The sequence below is a fragment of the Eulemur rufifrons genome, chromosome 1, assembly GCF_041146395.1.
Source record: "Eulemur rufifrons isolate Redbay chromosome 1, OSU_ERuf_1, whole genome shotgun sequence".
NCBI lineage: Eukaryota > Metazoa > Chordata > Mammalia > Primates > Lemuridae > Eulemur > Eulemur rufifrons.
This window is the reverse complement of record NC_090983.1, coordinates 65,434,576-65,452,544: the sequence shown is the minus strand read 5'-3', so window position 1 is coordinate 65,452,544 and position 17,969 is coordinate 65,434,576. Positions and strand designations below refer to the sequence as shown.

Here is a 17,969-nt window from a genome sequence, read left to right as displayed (position 1 = left end):
GATTTAGATTTAGACATGCCAACGTGAAATAGGAGTACCTGGAGAAAACCCATGCAGACACGGGGAGGACATGTCAACTCCACATGGACTGTGGCCCCAGCCAGGAATCCATTTTTTTCTTATCTATGTTATAATGAAATGATGTCCAATGAAACAATGTTATTTTTTTCTTATCTATGTTATAATGAAATGATGTCCAATGAAACAATGTTATTTGAGAGCCTGCTATGTATAGAAATACAATTGATTTTGACGTTATATCCTGCAATCTTGCTGAACTTGTTTCTTAGTTATGATAGGTTTTTTTGTGGATCCCTTAGGATTTTCTATTTTCTTTTTTATAATTTAAAAATGTTTGTGTCATCCTTGCCCAGGAGCCATACTAATCTTCTCTGTATCATTCCAATTTTAGTATATGTGCTGCCAAGGCGAGCACTGGATCTTCTATATGTAAGATCATATCATCTGTAAATAAAAGCAGTTTTACTTCTTTCTTTCCAATCTGGATGACTTTTATTTCTTTTTCTTGCATAATTGTCCTGGCTACACCCTCCAGTGGACATTTTTGTTTAATCCTTGTTTATAGTAAGGGGATAGCATTGAGTCTTTCACCATTAAGTTTGATGTTGGCTGTGGATGTTTTGTCAATATCCTTTATCTGGTTGAGGAAATTCTTTTCTATTCTACTTTGTTAAGTATTCTATCATGAAAAAGTATAGGATTTTATCAAATGCTTTTTTTCCTGCATCTGTTGAGATGATCATAGGGGTTTTGTTTTTATTCTATTTATATAGCATATTATACTAATTGATTCTTGGCTACGAAACCAACCTTGCATTCCTGGGATAAATCCCAGTTGGTCATGGTGTATATATAACTCTTTTCATATGTTGCTAGATTCAGCTTGCTAATATTTTGTTGAGGATTTTTACATCTATATTCATAAGAGATATTGGCTTCTAGTTTTCTTCTCTTGCGATGTCTTTGATTTTGGTATTAGAACAATACTGGCCTCATAAAATGAATTGGGAAGTATTTCTTCCTCATATTTTTTTTTTGGAATCAGTCATGAAGAATTGATATGACTTCTTCTTTAATGTTTGGTAGAATTCAGTGGTGAAGCCATTAGGGCCTGGGCTTTTCTTTGTGAGAAGTTTTTAAAAACTCTTTGCTTATTATAGGTCTACTCAGATTCTCTCTTTATTCTTGATTCAGCAGCAGTACTTTGTGTCTTCTAGGAATTTTTCCATTATCACCTAAGTTATCTAATTTGTTGGCATTCATTTGATCATACTATTTACTTATAATCCTTTTTATTTTGGTAAAGTCAGTAGTAATGTGCCCTCTTTCATTCCTGAGTTTAGTACCTTGAGTCTCCTTTTTTATCAGTTAGTCTAGCTAAAGCTTTGTCCATTTTGTTGATCTTTTCAGAGAACAAATTTTTGGTTTTATTTATTTTTCATTATTCTTTTTATATTCTCTATTTCATTAATTTCTGCTCTAATCATTTTTCTCTTGTGCTTGCTTTAAGTTTAGTTTGTTCTTTTTCTAGTGGAAGGCAAGACTTATATTTTATTTTTTAATTGACATGTAATTGTACAAATTTATGGGGTACATAGTGATGTTTCAATACATATATAGTGATCAGATCAGGGTAATTACATCCGTCATCTCAAGCATTTAGCATTTCTTTGTGTTAGGAACGTTCATTATAGCCATTTGAAACTATGTGTTATTGTTAAGTATAGTCATCCTACATTGCTATTGAACATTAGAATTTATTCCTCCCATCTAGCTATAATTTTGGACCCTTTTAACAAATCTTTCCTTATCCCTCCCTTCTTCGTACCCTTCCTACTCTCTCTCTATGGTCCTCTGTTCTACTTTTTACTTTACTTCTATGGGATCAACATTTTTTTTGCTTCCACATATGAATGAGAACATGTGGTATTTAACTTTCTGTTCCTGGCTTATTTCACTTAAAATAATGTACTCCATTTCCAGCCATGTTGCCACGAATGGCAGGATTTCATTCTTTTTATGGCTGAATAATATTCCATTGTGTGTATACATCACATTTTCTTTATCTATTCATCTGTTTTTGGACACCTAGGTTGATTCCATATCTTGGCTATTGTGAATAGTGCTGCAATAAACAGGAGCTGCAGATGTCTCTTCAATATACTGATTTCCTTTCCTTTGGATAAATGCCCGGTGGGTTTTTGGATCATATAGTAACTCTATTTGTAGTTTTTTTAAAGGACCCCCCCCCCACTGTTCTTCATAGTTCCTGTACTAGTTTACACTTCCACAAATAGTGTGTGCGTTCCCTTTTCTCTGCAACCTGTTATTTTTTGTCTTTTTGATAGTAGCCATCCTAATTGGGGTAAGATGATACCTCATTGTGGTTTTGATTTGCATTTCCTAATGATAGGTTAAATTATTAATTTGCAATCTTTCTATTTTTTATATAGGCATTTATAACTATAAAAATCCCTCTAAGCACTGCTTTGGCTAAAACCTAGTAATTCTTTGCATTAATAAAGTTTATTGTTTTTACCATTCTTTTCTAGGTGGATCACAACTTGACTCTCTCTAGTAGCATAAGGCATAGCCACACAAATCCACAACATCCCAAAGATTCACTGGGTCAAAAGGCCCTCTAGTCTGTCCATTTTTCTCAGTGTCTTTGTGTCTTTCATCATGACATTTCTCAAAAGTAGTGTTTCTCCTTTGAACCTAGGGTAAAATATATTACAGTCTTTCCTAACCAGATTACTCCAGTTTGATCTACTTGCTTTTTAAGGATCATTTCATCTTTTATCATGTATTCCTCTATTGTGCATTCTAGTTCTTTTCTAGAACCCCTTCTTAAGTGATGGTACATAGAGCAATAGGATGTTAAACTCAACTGAGCCTACTTTTTTTCCCTTCTAATCCAATGGTTTGATAGCCAATCTGTGAGTATCAGTCAGGATAGCCTAAGATATAGTACAGTTACAATGGAACCCAATATCTCAGTGTCTTAAAACAATAAAGAATTATTTCTTGGTCTTGCTATACATCCATTGTAAATTAGTAGGGAATTGTGTTCATGATAGTTAATCAGGAACCTAGGCTAACAGAGTGGCAGTCACTTTGAGCACTAATACTTGCTATGCTAGAGGGAAAAGAGAGCAATTAAATGCTTTACCAGGAATAGACACATGATACCTGCATTCTGAACTCTTGGGTCAGAACTAGCTTGTCACATGGCCCCAGTAAACCACAAGGGGTGTAGAAAATACAATTCCACCATGTGTATAGGAAGATGGAATGCTGAAAGTCTTTGATTTTATGGCATTAATGACTATACCAGATGGTAGATGAGTTCCTCCTTCAAAGGCAGTGAGATCAAAGTCAGAGACCAGAGAGAAGCAATGTGGAAAATTACAAAGAAGTCCCACTTAGTATCAGTCCATTCTTTATTATCTATTGAATTCACCTGGGACCTCTTACTTAGGTCCTTTATTATAGACATGAGCCTCTTCAACACATCGAGGAAACAACTGTACACTATCAGAACATTATCAAGTTTGATGATATATTATAACTTAATATAATTACATATTTCATGAAATATAGTCCAATGTATACATATAAATATGAGTATCCCTTTTAAAGCAATTGTTTTGGAAAATCAAACATTTATTCTAGTGTACTTTCTATCTAAAAGATATTTAGAACCCCACTTTTGGCATTGCTTTCAGAGCACTTGACTCATTCTATTCAATATCTTCCTTGATATTGATGGGAAGGCTTTATTGACAAAGTTTTATTGGGTGTCTTTAATATGCAGACATTATACTAAATCCTATATGTTTAACAATATGTAAGACATAATCTCTTAAGGAACTATATCAGGCAAGAGTGGCAGACACACAGCCTGTAATAGCAATACCCCTAGTTATGGGGGAATGTGAATTCTAGCTGCTCACTGGAAATTTGAAAGGAAAAAAGGCTAATTAAATCCACACATAATGGTGAGAATTTTCATGTGTACACCAAGAGCATGTCAATGAACACATGACTCATGATGAGCTTAGAAATATCCATAATTCCAATCAGATGGCCAGATATAATTATAAAGCAGCAGAACTGAAAACTGTGATAATCAAGAAAGCTGAGATATTTCAATTTCTCAGGAGCAAAAATGAGGATAAGTATCATGGAACCATGCAGAAGGGGAGTTTGAGGGGCAAAATGTGCTGTTTAATTTGCATGGTCCAGGAGAGAGCACCAGAAGTTGTCAAATATAGATAGAGGCTCCATTGTAGTTTGCAGTGTTGTGGAGAAGGGGTGGTTCTTACCAAGGCCTGGATAAAACACTCCTCAAGTTCATCACATTCTCCTTGTGTTGACTCCTAGCTTCTTTTAGAAGAGTTATTCTCTTTCCCGGATACCATGACATTGGAAACCAAAACATGGCAACTTAGTCACTGGAAAGGAATCCTCCCATTATAATTTAGTTGATACTGTAGTTTATGGTTTAGTTAGTGAGCTTGGTACATATCAGCAACCTTGAGTATGATCAACTTTGGGGTCCTGATAAAATCATTTCCAGGCTCATAAGAAAGTAGGTAAGTCTCTGGATCCTATTGTATTACAGTAACCAGCCATCCCTGTTTAGTGGCTCCATAAATTAGTGCTAACAGCATGGGTTAGGAGACAGCTGATTATGAGTTTGAACCCTGGTTCTTACACCTAATTAGCTGTGTAACTATGTATAAGCCTTGGTTTCCTCATATGTAAAATAAGGCTGCTAATAGTATCTACTTCATAGAACTGTTCTGAAGGTAAAATAAAATACCACACATAAAGTCCTTAGCACAGGACTTGAGCACAGGTGTTACATATCAACACCACTTTCACTGTATAACTGCAATAGACAGATGTGGTAACTCTGGGCAAGGCAAGCGCAAAGGCACCATGAAGCTTAATATTTACAGGGTGAAAGGAGGTATGCTCTATACAATTTATTATTATATAATGTGACAATGGCTTTGATAATGACAAAATGCTATAGGATCTCAGAGGAAAAAGTTGCTGTCATCTGGGAGTGGAGGATGGGAAGAACAGTAGGGGAAGGCACAGATGTGTAGGATGCGGCAGGTGGAGAGAAACCATATATTGTGTTCTGGGTACTTCTGTGGGATAGACTGTAGGGAGGAGAGGATGGGGCTATGGCAGGAGGAAAAGTTAAGAAAGTAGCCTGTGGCCATATCTAAAGAGTGTTTAATTCTACACAGATATGTTTTCAGCAGGGGAGTGACAGAATCAGATGTGGGTTCAAGAAGATAACCATCATGGCAGAGTGGTGGGCAAAACGAGGATGAGTAGACTGATTTCAAAACTTATTATAAAGCTACATAATCAAAAGAGTGTGGTACTGGCATAAAAACAGACATTCAGACCAATGGAGTCAAGAATAGAGAGCCTGGAAAAATAGACCCTCATATATATGGTCAAATGATTTTCAGTAAGGATGTCAAGACTGTTCAAAGGGAAAAGAAATTTTTTAATGCATGGTATAGTCAAAGCTGGATATCCACATGCAAAAGAATAAAATTGGACCCTTATAAAAAGTTAACTCAAAATGGATAAAAGACCTAAGTATAAGAGCTAAAACTATGAAACTCTTAGTAAAAAACATAGAGGGAATGCATTATGGTCTTGGATTTGCAATGGTTTCTTGGCTATGATACCAAAAGCACAGACAACAAAAGAAAAAATAGATAAATTGAACTACATCAACATTTAAAACTTTATGGGCATCAAAGGACACAATGAACAGAGTGGAAAGGCAACCCATGGAATGTGAGAAAATATTTGCAAATTATATATCTATATATATCTGATAAGGTGTTAGTATCCAGAATATATAAAGAATTCAACAACAAAAAATCTGATTTTAAAATGGGGAAAGGAATTAGATAGACATTTCTTTAAAGAAGATATACAAATGGCCAAGAAGCATTTGAAAAGATGCTCAACATTACTAATCATTAGGGAAAGATAAATCAAAACCACCTTATACCTATAAAGATACTATCCAAAAAAGAAAGTGTTAGGGAGGATGTAGAGAAATTGGAATCTTTTGTACTATTGGTAGGAATGTAAAATGGTACAGCCACTATGGAAAAGAGTATGGTGGTTCCTCAAAAAATAAAAAGTAGAATCCAACAATTCCACTTCTGGGTATTTATCCAAAAGAATTGAAAGTAGGGTCTCAAAGAAATATTTGTACACCCATGTTCATAGCAGCATTATTCACAAGAGCCAAAGGATGGAACAACCCAAGTGTCTGATGTGACATATACATACAATGGAATATTATTCAGCTTTAAAAGAAAGGCAATCCTACTACACACCACAGCATGGATGAACCTGAAGAATGTTACGCTGAGTGAAATAAGCCAGTCACAAAAAGACAGATGCTGTATGATTCCAGTTACACAAAGTACCTGGAGTAGTTAAATTCATAGAGACAGAAAGTAGAATGTAGTTGCCAGGGGCTGGGAAGAATGGGAGTTAGTATTCAATGGACATAGAGTTTCAGTTTTGTGAGATGAAGAGTTCTGGAGATGGATGGTGGTGATGGTTGTACAACAATGTGAATGTACTTATTACCACTGAACTGTGCCCTTAAAAATGATTAAGACAGTAAATTTTACACTATGTGTATTTTATCTCAATTTTTTAAAAAATAAAAGAAGGACAAATAGAGAAATGATACGTGGTAGATGGTGAGGACTAAACTAGTAGAGTGTCACTGGGAATGGAAAATTGCACATGAATTGACACTATAGGAATTTTAGAAGAAGATTCAACGGGATGTTGTGGAGATAGGAAGTCAAATGAGAAGTCCAAAGGCACTGAGGTTTCTACCCTGAGTGGCTAGATAAATGTTGATTCTGTTAACTGAGGTATGAAATGCAGGGGAAAGAGCCAATTTGAAAGTAGGAAGATTCTGAACTCAATTTTAGATATGTTTGTTGAGTTTATGTTACCCGTGGTATATTATCCTGGTAGAGGTTTGAAGACAGACCTGGAGGTCAGAAGAAGGATATGGAGTAACTTGGTTATGTCCCAAGAAACCCACCATAAGTTGAAAATATCATAAGTTGAAAATACATTTAATACACCCAAACTACTGAACATCATAGTTTAACCTGGTCTACCTTAAATGTGCTTAGAACATTTACATTAGCCTACAGTTGAGCAAAATCATCTAACACAAAACTTATTTTATAATAAAGTGTTGAATATCTGATGTAACTTTTTTGGAGACAGAGTCATACTCTGTCACCTGGGCTACAGTGCAGTGGTGTCATCATAGCTTACTGAAGCCTCAAACCCCTGGGCTCAAGCCATCTTCCTGCCTCAGCCTCCTGAGTGTCTAAGACTATAGGTGCACAACACCAGGCTGAGTTTTCTGTTTTTTGTAGGACTGGTTCTTGCTCTTGCTCAGGCTGGTCCTGAATTCCTGGCCTCAAACAGTCCTCCTGCCTCAACTTCCCAAAGTGCTAGGATTATAGGTGTGAGCCACCATGCCCAGCCTGGTTTTTGATTTTTTAATAATGGCCATTCTGATAGGGGTAAAGTGGTATCTCATTGCGGTTTTAATTTGCATTTCCCTGATGATTAGTGATATTGAGCATTTTTAAATACACACACACACACACATATTTGCCATTCGTCTATCTTCTTTTGAAAAAAATCTGTTCATGTCTTTTGCCTACTTTTTGATGGGGTTATTTGGTGTTTTTTCTTGCTGATTGGTCTGAGTTCTTTGTAGATTCTGGATATTAGTCCTTTGTAAAATGTATAGTTTCTGAATATTTTCTCCCATTCTGTAGGTTATTTGCTTTGTTGATTATTTCCTTTGCCGTGCAGAAACTTTTCAGTTTAATTAAATCCTGTTTATTTAGTTTTCTTTTTGCTGTGTTTACCTTTGGGGTCTTGAGGGACATAGTTTTGGACAAAGGAACGATTTTACAGAGTGTAGACGACATCCTGATGGACAGAGACACGGAAGCTGAAGCAAGGCAACGTGCTGTAATTGTGTTACTTTCCCGGCTGACAAAGGGTATAAAGCATCTCAGAAAAATCTCAGCTCTCACTTCCCACTGTCACATACATGGGGTTTGAATCGTCTCAGAGAACTTGAAACCTCCTCCTAGACAGGAGAGAGACTAAACTAAGCAGCAGTCCCTGCTACCCACAAGCCGTTGTGAGGATTCTTTTAACTAACTACTTGACTTTTTGTTTCTGAGAAATGGCAGAATTTCTGCAAGACAAAGGAGATGAGATTCCCAAGGCCCCTGTACAGACTTCCTGCTGCCAAGACTCTTCCCTCAGTAACCTGCCCCTTGTTAAAAGCTCCCACGCTCTGTTAGGAAGACAGATTTGAGGCTGCTTCCCCCATTCTCCTGGCCGACATCAGTTGCATTAAAAATTCCATTCTTGGCCAGGGTTGGTGGCTCACACCTGTAATCCTAGCATTCTGGGAGGCCAAGGCAGGATGATCGCTTGAGCCTAGGAGTTCCAGCCCAGCCTGAGCAAGAAGGAGACACCATCTCTACTAAAAACAGGAAAATTAGCCAGGTGTCGTGGTGCACACCCATAGTCCCAGCTACTCGGGAGGCTGAGGCAGGAGGATTGCTTGAGTCCAGGGGTTTGAGGTTGCAGTGAGCTGAGATGATGCCACTGCACTTAGCCTGGGCAACAGAGTAAGACTCTGTCTCAAAAAAAAAAAATTCATTTTTTCCTAGGCAATCCTTGTTGTCTCAGTGATTGGCTTTCTGTGTGGTGAGCAACTGAACCTAGGCCAGACACCTTTTGGGTTTGGTAACAGTCATATCTATCAGCTAAATTTATCACACTTGGTTGTAAAAGACTTTTTAAATGTTAAAAAAGCAAACGATATGTATTTGCTGCAGCGATATTATATACAGTTAAGGAAGATGACAAGATGTTAAAGTCTTTCCAAATTCTACCAACCAGAGGAACAAACAGTTAACACTGAAATATTAATATATATATCTCTTCAGAATTTTTCCCATGCTAAGTGCATTAAATTTATTTTTACAGAAATTATATACAGTCTATACTATAACCAGTATTTTCACTTAATTTGCTCATATTTACATACATTTACACGATAATTTATAATGGCTGAACAGAATTTGCCTTTGTTTTAAAAAAAAAGTCACTTCTGTATTCAAATGAATTGAGATTTGGTACAATCAAGACAGGCAGAAAAGTATATCACGAATGCTTGAAAAAGTTGTAAAAAGATTTTGAGAATCAGAGGAATAACTAGAGGAAGGACACAGCCTCTCAAGGCCTTTTACTGTCTCCATGTAAACCTGTGTGGGGTAAATGCCTCACTAGCTTTTGGTGATCTCACTCAGCTTTCCTTTTACCTCATCCCAAGGTCTATGCCCAAATGGGTACAAGCCTTACTTCTCTTTATCACTCACTACTGAATTCTTCCTCAAAATTCAGCCACATTCTTTGACATCAACTACCATGATGTTTTTTTTTTTTTTTTTGAGACAGAGTCTCACTCTGTTGCCCAGGCTAGAGTGAGTGCCGTGGCATCAGCCTAGCTCACAGCAACCTCAAACTCCTGGGCTTAAGCAATCCTCCTGTCTCAGCCTCCCGAGTAGCTGGGACTACAGGCATGCACCACCATGCCCGGCTAATTTTTTTCTATATATATTTTTAGCTGTCCATATAATTTCTTTCTATTTTTAGTAGAGATGGGGTCTCGCTCTTGCTCAGGCTGGTCTCGAACTCCTGTACCATGATGTTTTACTAGAGGACATAGTGAGGAATCTGTTTAGGGAGCATAACATCAGCTTAATGCTTAGTTTTTTTTTAAAGTTTTAATTTAAAAAAATTTAAAGAATGAACAACACACGATGTATAGTATACCCCATAATGCTTTTCTTTAGACGTCCAGTGAGAACAACCCAAGCAATCTTCATATGTGTATGACTGGAGTGGAGGAGCTACAAACAGATATCAGGCATTAATTTTGCCACTCCATATCCCTGGGTTTAAATGCAAAGGTGCAAAATTCTCTTTCAATGAAGGGTCCAGAAGATCCAAATGAGCTTTTCCTTTAACCCTAGGTTTAGCCAACTTCTTATCCACCACACTTCTAAATGCTACTTTTGCTACAGTAACTGACAAATCTATATTAGTCCCAGTATTATCTAAGAACTCTCAATATTTTCTATGAACCTGCCTGCACCTGAGCTTTTTCCTTAACCAGAGAAAAGCCTAACATTTCATTTCCTGAATATCATTCACTGAAAATAAAATTTGGGGCAGTTTGCACAGTCTATAAAGGAGATGGTGTTAGATTGCTGCCGCTTTAAGAGTTTCCACAGGATCCATACATAGGGGAAAATCCCCAAGTTATTAGGAATGTGTCCAGTTAACTTTCTGTGATATTGGCATACTCATTTTCAGATGACTATACCAGTTTACACTCCTCCCAATAGTGGAAGAGGATTCTTTTTCTTTACCTTCCAGCCAATGTTCAATATTTGGACTATTTTTCACTAAGTTTATTACAGATTTTTGAAAAGTATTAAGCAATTTTTCTAATTACATGAGTAGCTTCAACTTCGATTTGCCTTTTTATAGATTTTGTCTTTGTTTTACAGATTTTTATAGATTTGTCTTTTATAGATATTGCTGTGTAACAAATTACTCAAAAACTTGAGTGGTTTAAAACAATAAACATTTATTATTTCATAGTTTCTGTGGGTCAAGGATTCAGGTGTAGCTTAGCTGAGTGGAGCTGGCTCAGGTTCTCTCACCAAGTCGCAGGCAAGATGTTGGCTGGGGCTCCAGTCATCGGAGTGTTTAGCTTGGGCTGAAGGATCCACTTCTAAGATGCCTCAGTCGCATGGCTGGCGAGTTGCTGATGGCTACCGGCGGCTGCTCCATAGCGCTGCTGGAGTGTCCTCACAACATCGCGGCGGGCTTTACCCAGAGCAGGTGATCCAAGAGAACAAGGTAGAAGCAGTGACGTATTTTATGGTTTAGTCTGGGAATTCACATGCTGTCATTCTGCCATACTGCGTTGCTCACACAGACTAACTCTGATACAACGTGGGAAGGATTGTACAAGGGCATGATACCAGAAGGCAAGGATTGTTTTGGGGGCCATCTTGGAAACCAGCTTCCAAGCGCAGGTCCATGGATTACAACATTCACTGCAGTATTATTTGCAGTGAGAAGGAGTTGCAGGAAACAGGTTTTCATTCATGGAGAAATATGTAACTAAAAGGTGGTATGTGCCTCTGATGGACTACCTTGCAGCAATTAAAAGCAATGAACTAGATTTACATATTCTATTTCAACTCAGAAGAAAAATAAAAAAGAGAGTAAGATTTACAGCACCATTTAACTAATACAGGCTTAAAAACCACTGTGTATATATAGTTTTTCACATTATATGAAGACATACGTATTGCTAAATAAATATGTAAAAGGCCAACTAGAAAAGACACATTAAAAGTGATTGTACATGGGGAAAAGTGAAGCGGAGAGGAGCTGAAGGATGAAAAAAAAAAAAGGGCTTTGCAAGAACAATATAAAGAGTGTGCCATGAATTGAGAGGAATTAGTTACTGAAATTAGTTGAGGTTTAAAAAATTTTTTATTTTTCTGGTAGAGTTGTAATGTGGCCTAAGCAAGTCTAAGAGAACTTACTGAAGCAAGATTCCTAGCAGATAAGGTTCTACTCATTTCCCTGTGTTGTATTTTTGTTTTTGAGTCTCACTCTGTTGCCCTGGGTAGAGTCAAGTGCATTAACATAGCTCACAGCAACCTCCAACTCCTGCGCTCAAGTGATCCTCCTGCCTCAGCCTCCCGAGTAACTGGGACTACAAATGTGCACCACCACGCTCTGCTTATTTTTTTTTATTTTTAGTAGAGACAGGGTCTCGCTCTTGCTCAGGCTGGTCTCCAACTCCTGACCTCAAGGGATCCTCCTACCTCAGCTTCCCAGAGTGCTAGGATTACAGGCATGAGCCACTGCACCTGCTCCCTATGTTGTATTTTTAATGAGCCATATACCTGGGGAAGGGAAATTTCAGTTCTCTTATACCTTGCTTATCTCCTTGTTGGGATGAAATTCTTTTAACAGAACACAAACCTCTTTTATTTCTCAAATGGAGATATTTAAAATGCAAATAACCTCAAAAGAGGTAGCTCATAAATTAAATTTACAATAAGGATTTCTTTGTTGAAGATGTGTTTAATGGGAGAGGCCAAAGGAAAAAGATTTTGAATTTCCTTAAAGAACATGCAGGCAGAGGGGACAGGAAAGAGAACGAGCATGGAGGGGTGCATTAAGGTACCACAGATTAGATCCTTCATAATTTTGATTAAAATTATTACTTATAACAAATTTTATTTTGGGGTTGGAACAAGAAAAAGATCACCTTGCATTTATAATAATTTACTTCTTCTGAGTTCATGGTGTACCTACAAATTTTCACCTGTTTAGTTTTCACTGTGGTCTACAACTCAATAAATATTAATTTACTGTCTACATATTGTTTCAAACTGATGATTATTTTCTGTATTTAATAATAGTGAATTGTTGGATTGGTTATCCTTGGTTGATCACCTTGAGGGATAATCTACATAAACTTGAAAATAGGCCAGTTTTTTTTTTTTTTTTAAATTTACAGAGCATCTAGGACTAAAATGAAGAAGGTTCATGGTAAAGTCTAATTTATCTTAATGAAAGTATGTTGTGTATATTTGCAATTACATGATAGCAGAGGGTTAGGGTAATTTTTTAATATATATTTGAGGAGAACAATGATATTGGTTTATTGAGAATAAGCCCAACCTAGGGCACTGTGCGTGCATGAGGGGTTTACATAACAAGTGCGCCACATGGGTATAGTAACAAACCACTGTCACCAGCTCCAGTTGCAGCCCTTTTGGGATCATGCCTACTAATTCTTGAACAGCTATCTCTGCTGAGTAACAACAATGAAGACACCAGTCCAAAGTATCCAAGTAACCAAGTAACCAAGCTTTTCCTTTTTCAGAGAGATCTTATTTATTTTTAAAAGCAAATTCTCACTCTTGAAAAACTGTTTTTGTGTGTAAGCATTTTCTCATTTATGAGCTCCTCAGACACCAGACGTATTATTATTAAGCCCCTTATATACCATCTAAGATAAATTAACATAAGCGTATATAACCCCTAAGGCAAAAAACCCTTATGCAAAAGAATTCCCATGGAGCACCAGGCAGTTCCAGAAACACAAACATCAGACACTTCATTCACAGTGTCACCTTGTTCTCTGCTCCACATGGTATTTTTGATTAAGCACCAGCCTCCTAAGGCATCACCCCAATATTTGGTTAACAGAAACTGATATATTTACATAATAACAGCTGATTTTCATATAAGTCTTCACAAACAATCTAGGGATTCAAAAAATACTCTGTGGCTTTGAAACATTTTAAAGTTAGGAATATTTTCTTCAAAACTCTTCTATTCTCTCTCGCTGTTAAAAGCAGTGGACATTACCTCAGGCCCACTATATGATGCTATAAGCCCCTGAAGGTAGGGCCTGTCTTGTTCACCAGTGACTGCCTAGTGGAGGCCCAGCAAGCCATCAAACTGCATTTCTTCACTGCCTGAATTTTTATTTCATGGCTTATTAGACTAATTGATATGATCAGATTTTCTTATTGACAACCGGGTTATATGTCCACCAATCGAGACTTTTCTTATATTGCAACAAGATCTTAAAAATGTATTCTAATATTTTCATACTGAAAATGCAAAATAAGAAATAAAACGAGGTCTAGAGAAATTTACAGACTTGTGAAGCTTAGTGATTCCCGAAGTTTAGTCACTTGATTTAAACCCACCCTCTTCCACTCAGCCTGATCTCTATGAACCACACTCCATACACTGTTCCTTCTTTAGGACTCTGGAAAAATCAAATTTAAACTAACTGGCTTTTTGAAAAGAATATATTTTCAGGTTCATTAAGAAAAACTAAAAAATTAGTTTGTAAAAGTCTTTTATTGTATCCGTGCCACACATAGTAGTGAAAAATAACACTCCTAAAAAAAGAATGCTACCTTTTCCACAACATTTTATTTTAAATAAAACTTCAAGTACTCTTACATAGGTACAAAAAAAATTCTGATCTATTTGCCTCCAACAGGCCACCACAACACACAGTAGATAAAACACAGTGGTTACAAATGTCTTTTAAATTTATTTCTGAGGCAAGGCAAATGGGAGGGAAATGTTTCTATGAAAAAATACTGTGTGCGTAGGAAATTGTCACAATTTTATTCCACATGGATACAAATGATTATACTTTAATTTAGGCCCTGGTGGCTTAAAATTATATAACAAAATAGAAAAATGGAAAACTAATATCCCCTACACCCTGTTTCAAAGGCAGGCACTACCAAGATTAAGGAGACGCCACAGTGTTGGTAGAGGATAATTACTGTACAGGCTGTATAGCTATACCTTTAGACTAAAATAAAATGCTACAATCCTTCTAAGGCATAAACAATAATGTCTGCAAACAATATATACACATAATACATATTTAAAACAAGACAATATAAACAATAATGAACAGTATATACATGTCAATTTTTTTCACTGTCTTGAAATACAATTTAACTACACAAGTGATGCAGCAACATATATATATATAGGTATATATATATAAATGTACTTGTAACTCTACAGTAAAGTTTATTTTTGGTGCTTTTATAGCACATCAGTGTAAACAGTTTAACTTGGCTTTGTTTTATATTTTAAAACATTCCTTGTTGTATTTTCAAGATTTAAAGCAATTTTCTAGTTCTTCCTTTTCACAGAAAACGAAGATTCTGGATGTGGTTTAATCATAAATAATTCATAAAATTAAATACATTCACTAAAAAATAAACTACAAAGTAAAAAAATGAAAAATAGATATTTATTGAGAGGGAAAGGAGAACCATTTCCCACATTAGAGCTCTGGTGTTGAATATTCAGTGCGATCTGATATATTTTAATTGCTATTGCACTATAACACCCTTTCCTTTGAAAATTCTTTGGGTGTGCTTCCCTGTTCTACCTAAATTAGCTGATAAATCACACAAACCAATAACCAAGGGCCTTGGTTGTTGTAGGAGTGAAGCCTTTAAAAATGGTATCATTCTTCTGATACTTTTTTTTTTGATACTTACGCTAAGAAAAAAAAAGTCATTATGTATGTGCCTTGCACGTTTATGTAAATACAGTTCACATTGCTGGTCTCATTTGTCCTTGTTTAAAAGGAAAAAAAAAAGATTATTATAACTTCAGCTCACTTTGAAAGTATCTGTCCACTTTTTTTCAAAATATTTCCTCATACTGTGGCCAGCTCTGCCTATATCAGAATCATCTTCATTAAATGTTTCACAGTTGTCAAAAACAAGCCTGACATCTAGAGCAAAGGTTTCAAGGTTTGGATACCTGAAAGAAAACACATAATTAGAGATTGCTTTCATAGGGGGGCTTTGTTCTGTAAACAAATGAAGAGGTAATAAAAGACAAAATAAAAAGTAAAACTGAAAGGATAACTGCATTTAACTGATATAAAACATGACAAAATTTTATAAATGGAGCATTTAAAAAAAATTTCTTATGTTCTACAACATACTGGGTTAGAGAAGGTTAAATGGAAAACAGATTTCTCTGAAGATCAAGGTACACTGCAACTAACTGGCATTTTCCCTACATGCCATTTCCTGTTTGACCTGTATCACAATTTTGTTGCAGGACTCATCCCACTTGACTAGTTTATTAACTCCTCTGACCAACTATATCACTTGTAGTACCCTATTATCCACAGTTGCAGTAGGAATAATGTAAATACTTCTTAAGCGCTATAAAAATTACACCTGCCCTGTAGCTTTTACATACATCCCTCTCTGTGTTAAACCTTCCCATTTCCCATTTCTCTTCGTCTCTCTTCATATATGCTCTTTTGCTCAGGCACTGGAGTATGATGAACCAAAACAGGCAAAAAAGCATGTGCTATTTCTTTACCAGAGATAACATTATGAGGCTCTGACTTTCAACAAGAAGCAGAGTAGCTTCAGTGCTTTTCTGGTGGGATAAACCCAAGTCTGTTTCTCTGTAGAAACACAGAGAGGAGAACAGAAGGGAGAATGAATCTCCCCAAGCTTAGTAAGAAGGGAGTGGTCATTTCAAGCCAACTCAAGCCAATTTAACATATTTTGAAAGAGGGCTTTTGGAAATTCAATTTTTTTTTTTTTTTTTTTGAGACAGAGTCTTGCTCTGTTGCCTGGGCTAGAGTGAGTGCTGTGGCGTCAGCCTAGCTCACAGCAACCTCAAACTCCTGGGTTTAAGCGATCCTACTGCCTCAGCCTCCCAAGTAGCTGGGACTACAGGCATGTGCCACCATGCCCGGCTAATTTTTTCTATGTATTTTTAGTTGTCCAGCTAATTTCTTTCTATTTTTAGTAGAGACGGGGTCTCGCTCTTGCTCAGGCTGGTCTCCAACTCCTGAGCTCAATTCCACCCACCTCGGCCTCCCAGAGTGCTAGGATTACAGGCATGAGCCACCGCGCCCGGCTGGAAATTCAAATTTTAAATTAATTCTAACCTATGACAAGCTGGATACTAAAATAATTTAACCAGTAGAAATACCTCATGAGATAGTGAAGTTTTGAGATCCTGTAAAAGCAGAATTCTATTTCTCTGACGAAATACCTTGTATGGCCTGTCACTCTCTCCTTCTAATACGTGCAATAATAAAAGAACTAAAATTTCTCTGTCTGTAACACGCTCACAAAGAGTCAAGTCAGCCCTTATGTAACCTTATCCATTTTCCTGTTCTTCCGGGAATTATTTGCTTATTTTTATTGAGGTGAAGAAATTCACATAACATAAAATTAACCATTTTAAGGTGGACAATTCAGTGGCATTTAACAGTCAAACACTGTACTACCACCACCTCTCTGTCCAAACACTATGATCACCCTGAAAGAAAAACTCACATCCATAAAGCAGTTATTCCCCTAGCTCCTGGCAACCACAAAGCTGCTTTCTGTCTCTATGGATTTACCTATTCTAGAAATGGAATAATAAACGGATTAAATGGAATCATATAATACATGTGGCAATTATTTTTATAAAATATTTTAAAATTATTTTGAGGACTATTTCTCTCCTCAGACTGTTCCTGACTATAAGAAAAGGTTGATTAACATCAAGGAGACGGGCATCGGGAGAGAATTCCAGGTGAGACGAGCACACTACTCGTACGTGTGCTTGTCCTTTATAGAAGAATTTGGCAGCCAAAGGAACTCAGAAAGATTCATTAAAAGCAGGCATTTCATTCCCTTTATTCTAAAAATTTCTACTTTAAAGATTTGAAATGTTTTTTTCTGAGTTTTTGTTCCCCCACACTGGTTTGGGACCGCTTCCCTCTGTGCCTCGCCACTGTGACCCTTCTCATTCACCAGGACTCATGCTTGAAAGGGACCTCTGATTTTGTAGCATTGTTGGTTATGTGTTAATCTCTAACCTTACTTGTTTTAGAGATTTTGAGGTTTAGGATCATCCTTTATCCAGGAATTGGAAGATCATGAAAGTTAAAATCAAGAGTTATTAAACACTGGTAAAGTCTTCATGCACCTTTGTTCTGGCCATGTTAGTGATAAATTTCATTGTGCTACCCACTAGACACGTGACTATTTGACAGAAAAAGCCAAAGCACTAGTACATATCTAGACAACAACCTTTACTGTTTTGTTCATATTAGAACCAATAGTTTTAATGGTTTTAACTGTTTTCTGAATTTAGGCGGGTCCCTTCTGTAATTTTTTAAAAAAGTAAAACAAAACAGACAT

General features: G+C 36.6%; 1 protein-coding gene and 1 non-coding gene across 5 annotated transcripts in view; both read right to left on the bottom strand.

Moving 5' to 3' along the window:
- Positions 1-329: 329 nt before the first annotated feature.
- On the bottom strand, positions 330-436 carry LOC138387889 (U6 spliceosomal RNA). Its single transcript, XR_011234005.1, has one exon. It is a non-coding gene; the product is annotated as a U6 spliceosomal RNA (small nuclear RNA).
- A 13,666-nt stretch (positions 437-14,102) lies between these two features.
- BAZ2B (bromodomain adjacent to zinc finger domain 2B) overlaps positions 14,103-17,969 on the bottom strand; it is a 256,050-nt gene continuing 252,183 nt past the window's right edge. For all 4 annotated transcript variants that reach the window (XM_069496896.1, XM_069496681.1, XM_069496717.1 and 1 more), the window contains one exon: positions 14,103-15,564. In XM_069496896.1, coding sequence (XP_069352997.1) covers positions 15,411-15,564 — 154 coding nt within the window. In that variant the 3' untranslated portion in view covers positions 14,103-15,410. The remainder of the gene's footprint in view (positions 15,565-17,969) is intronic.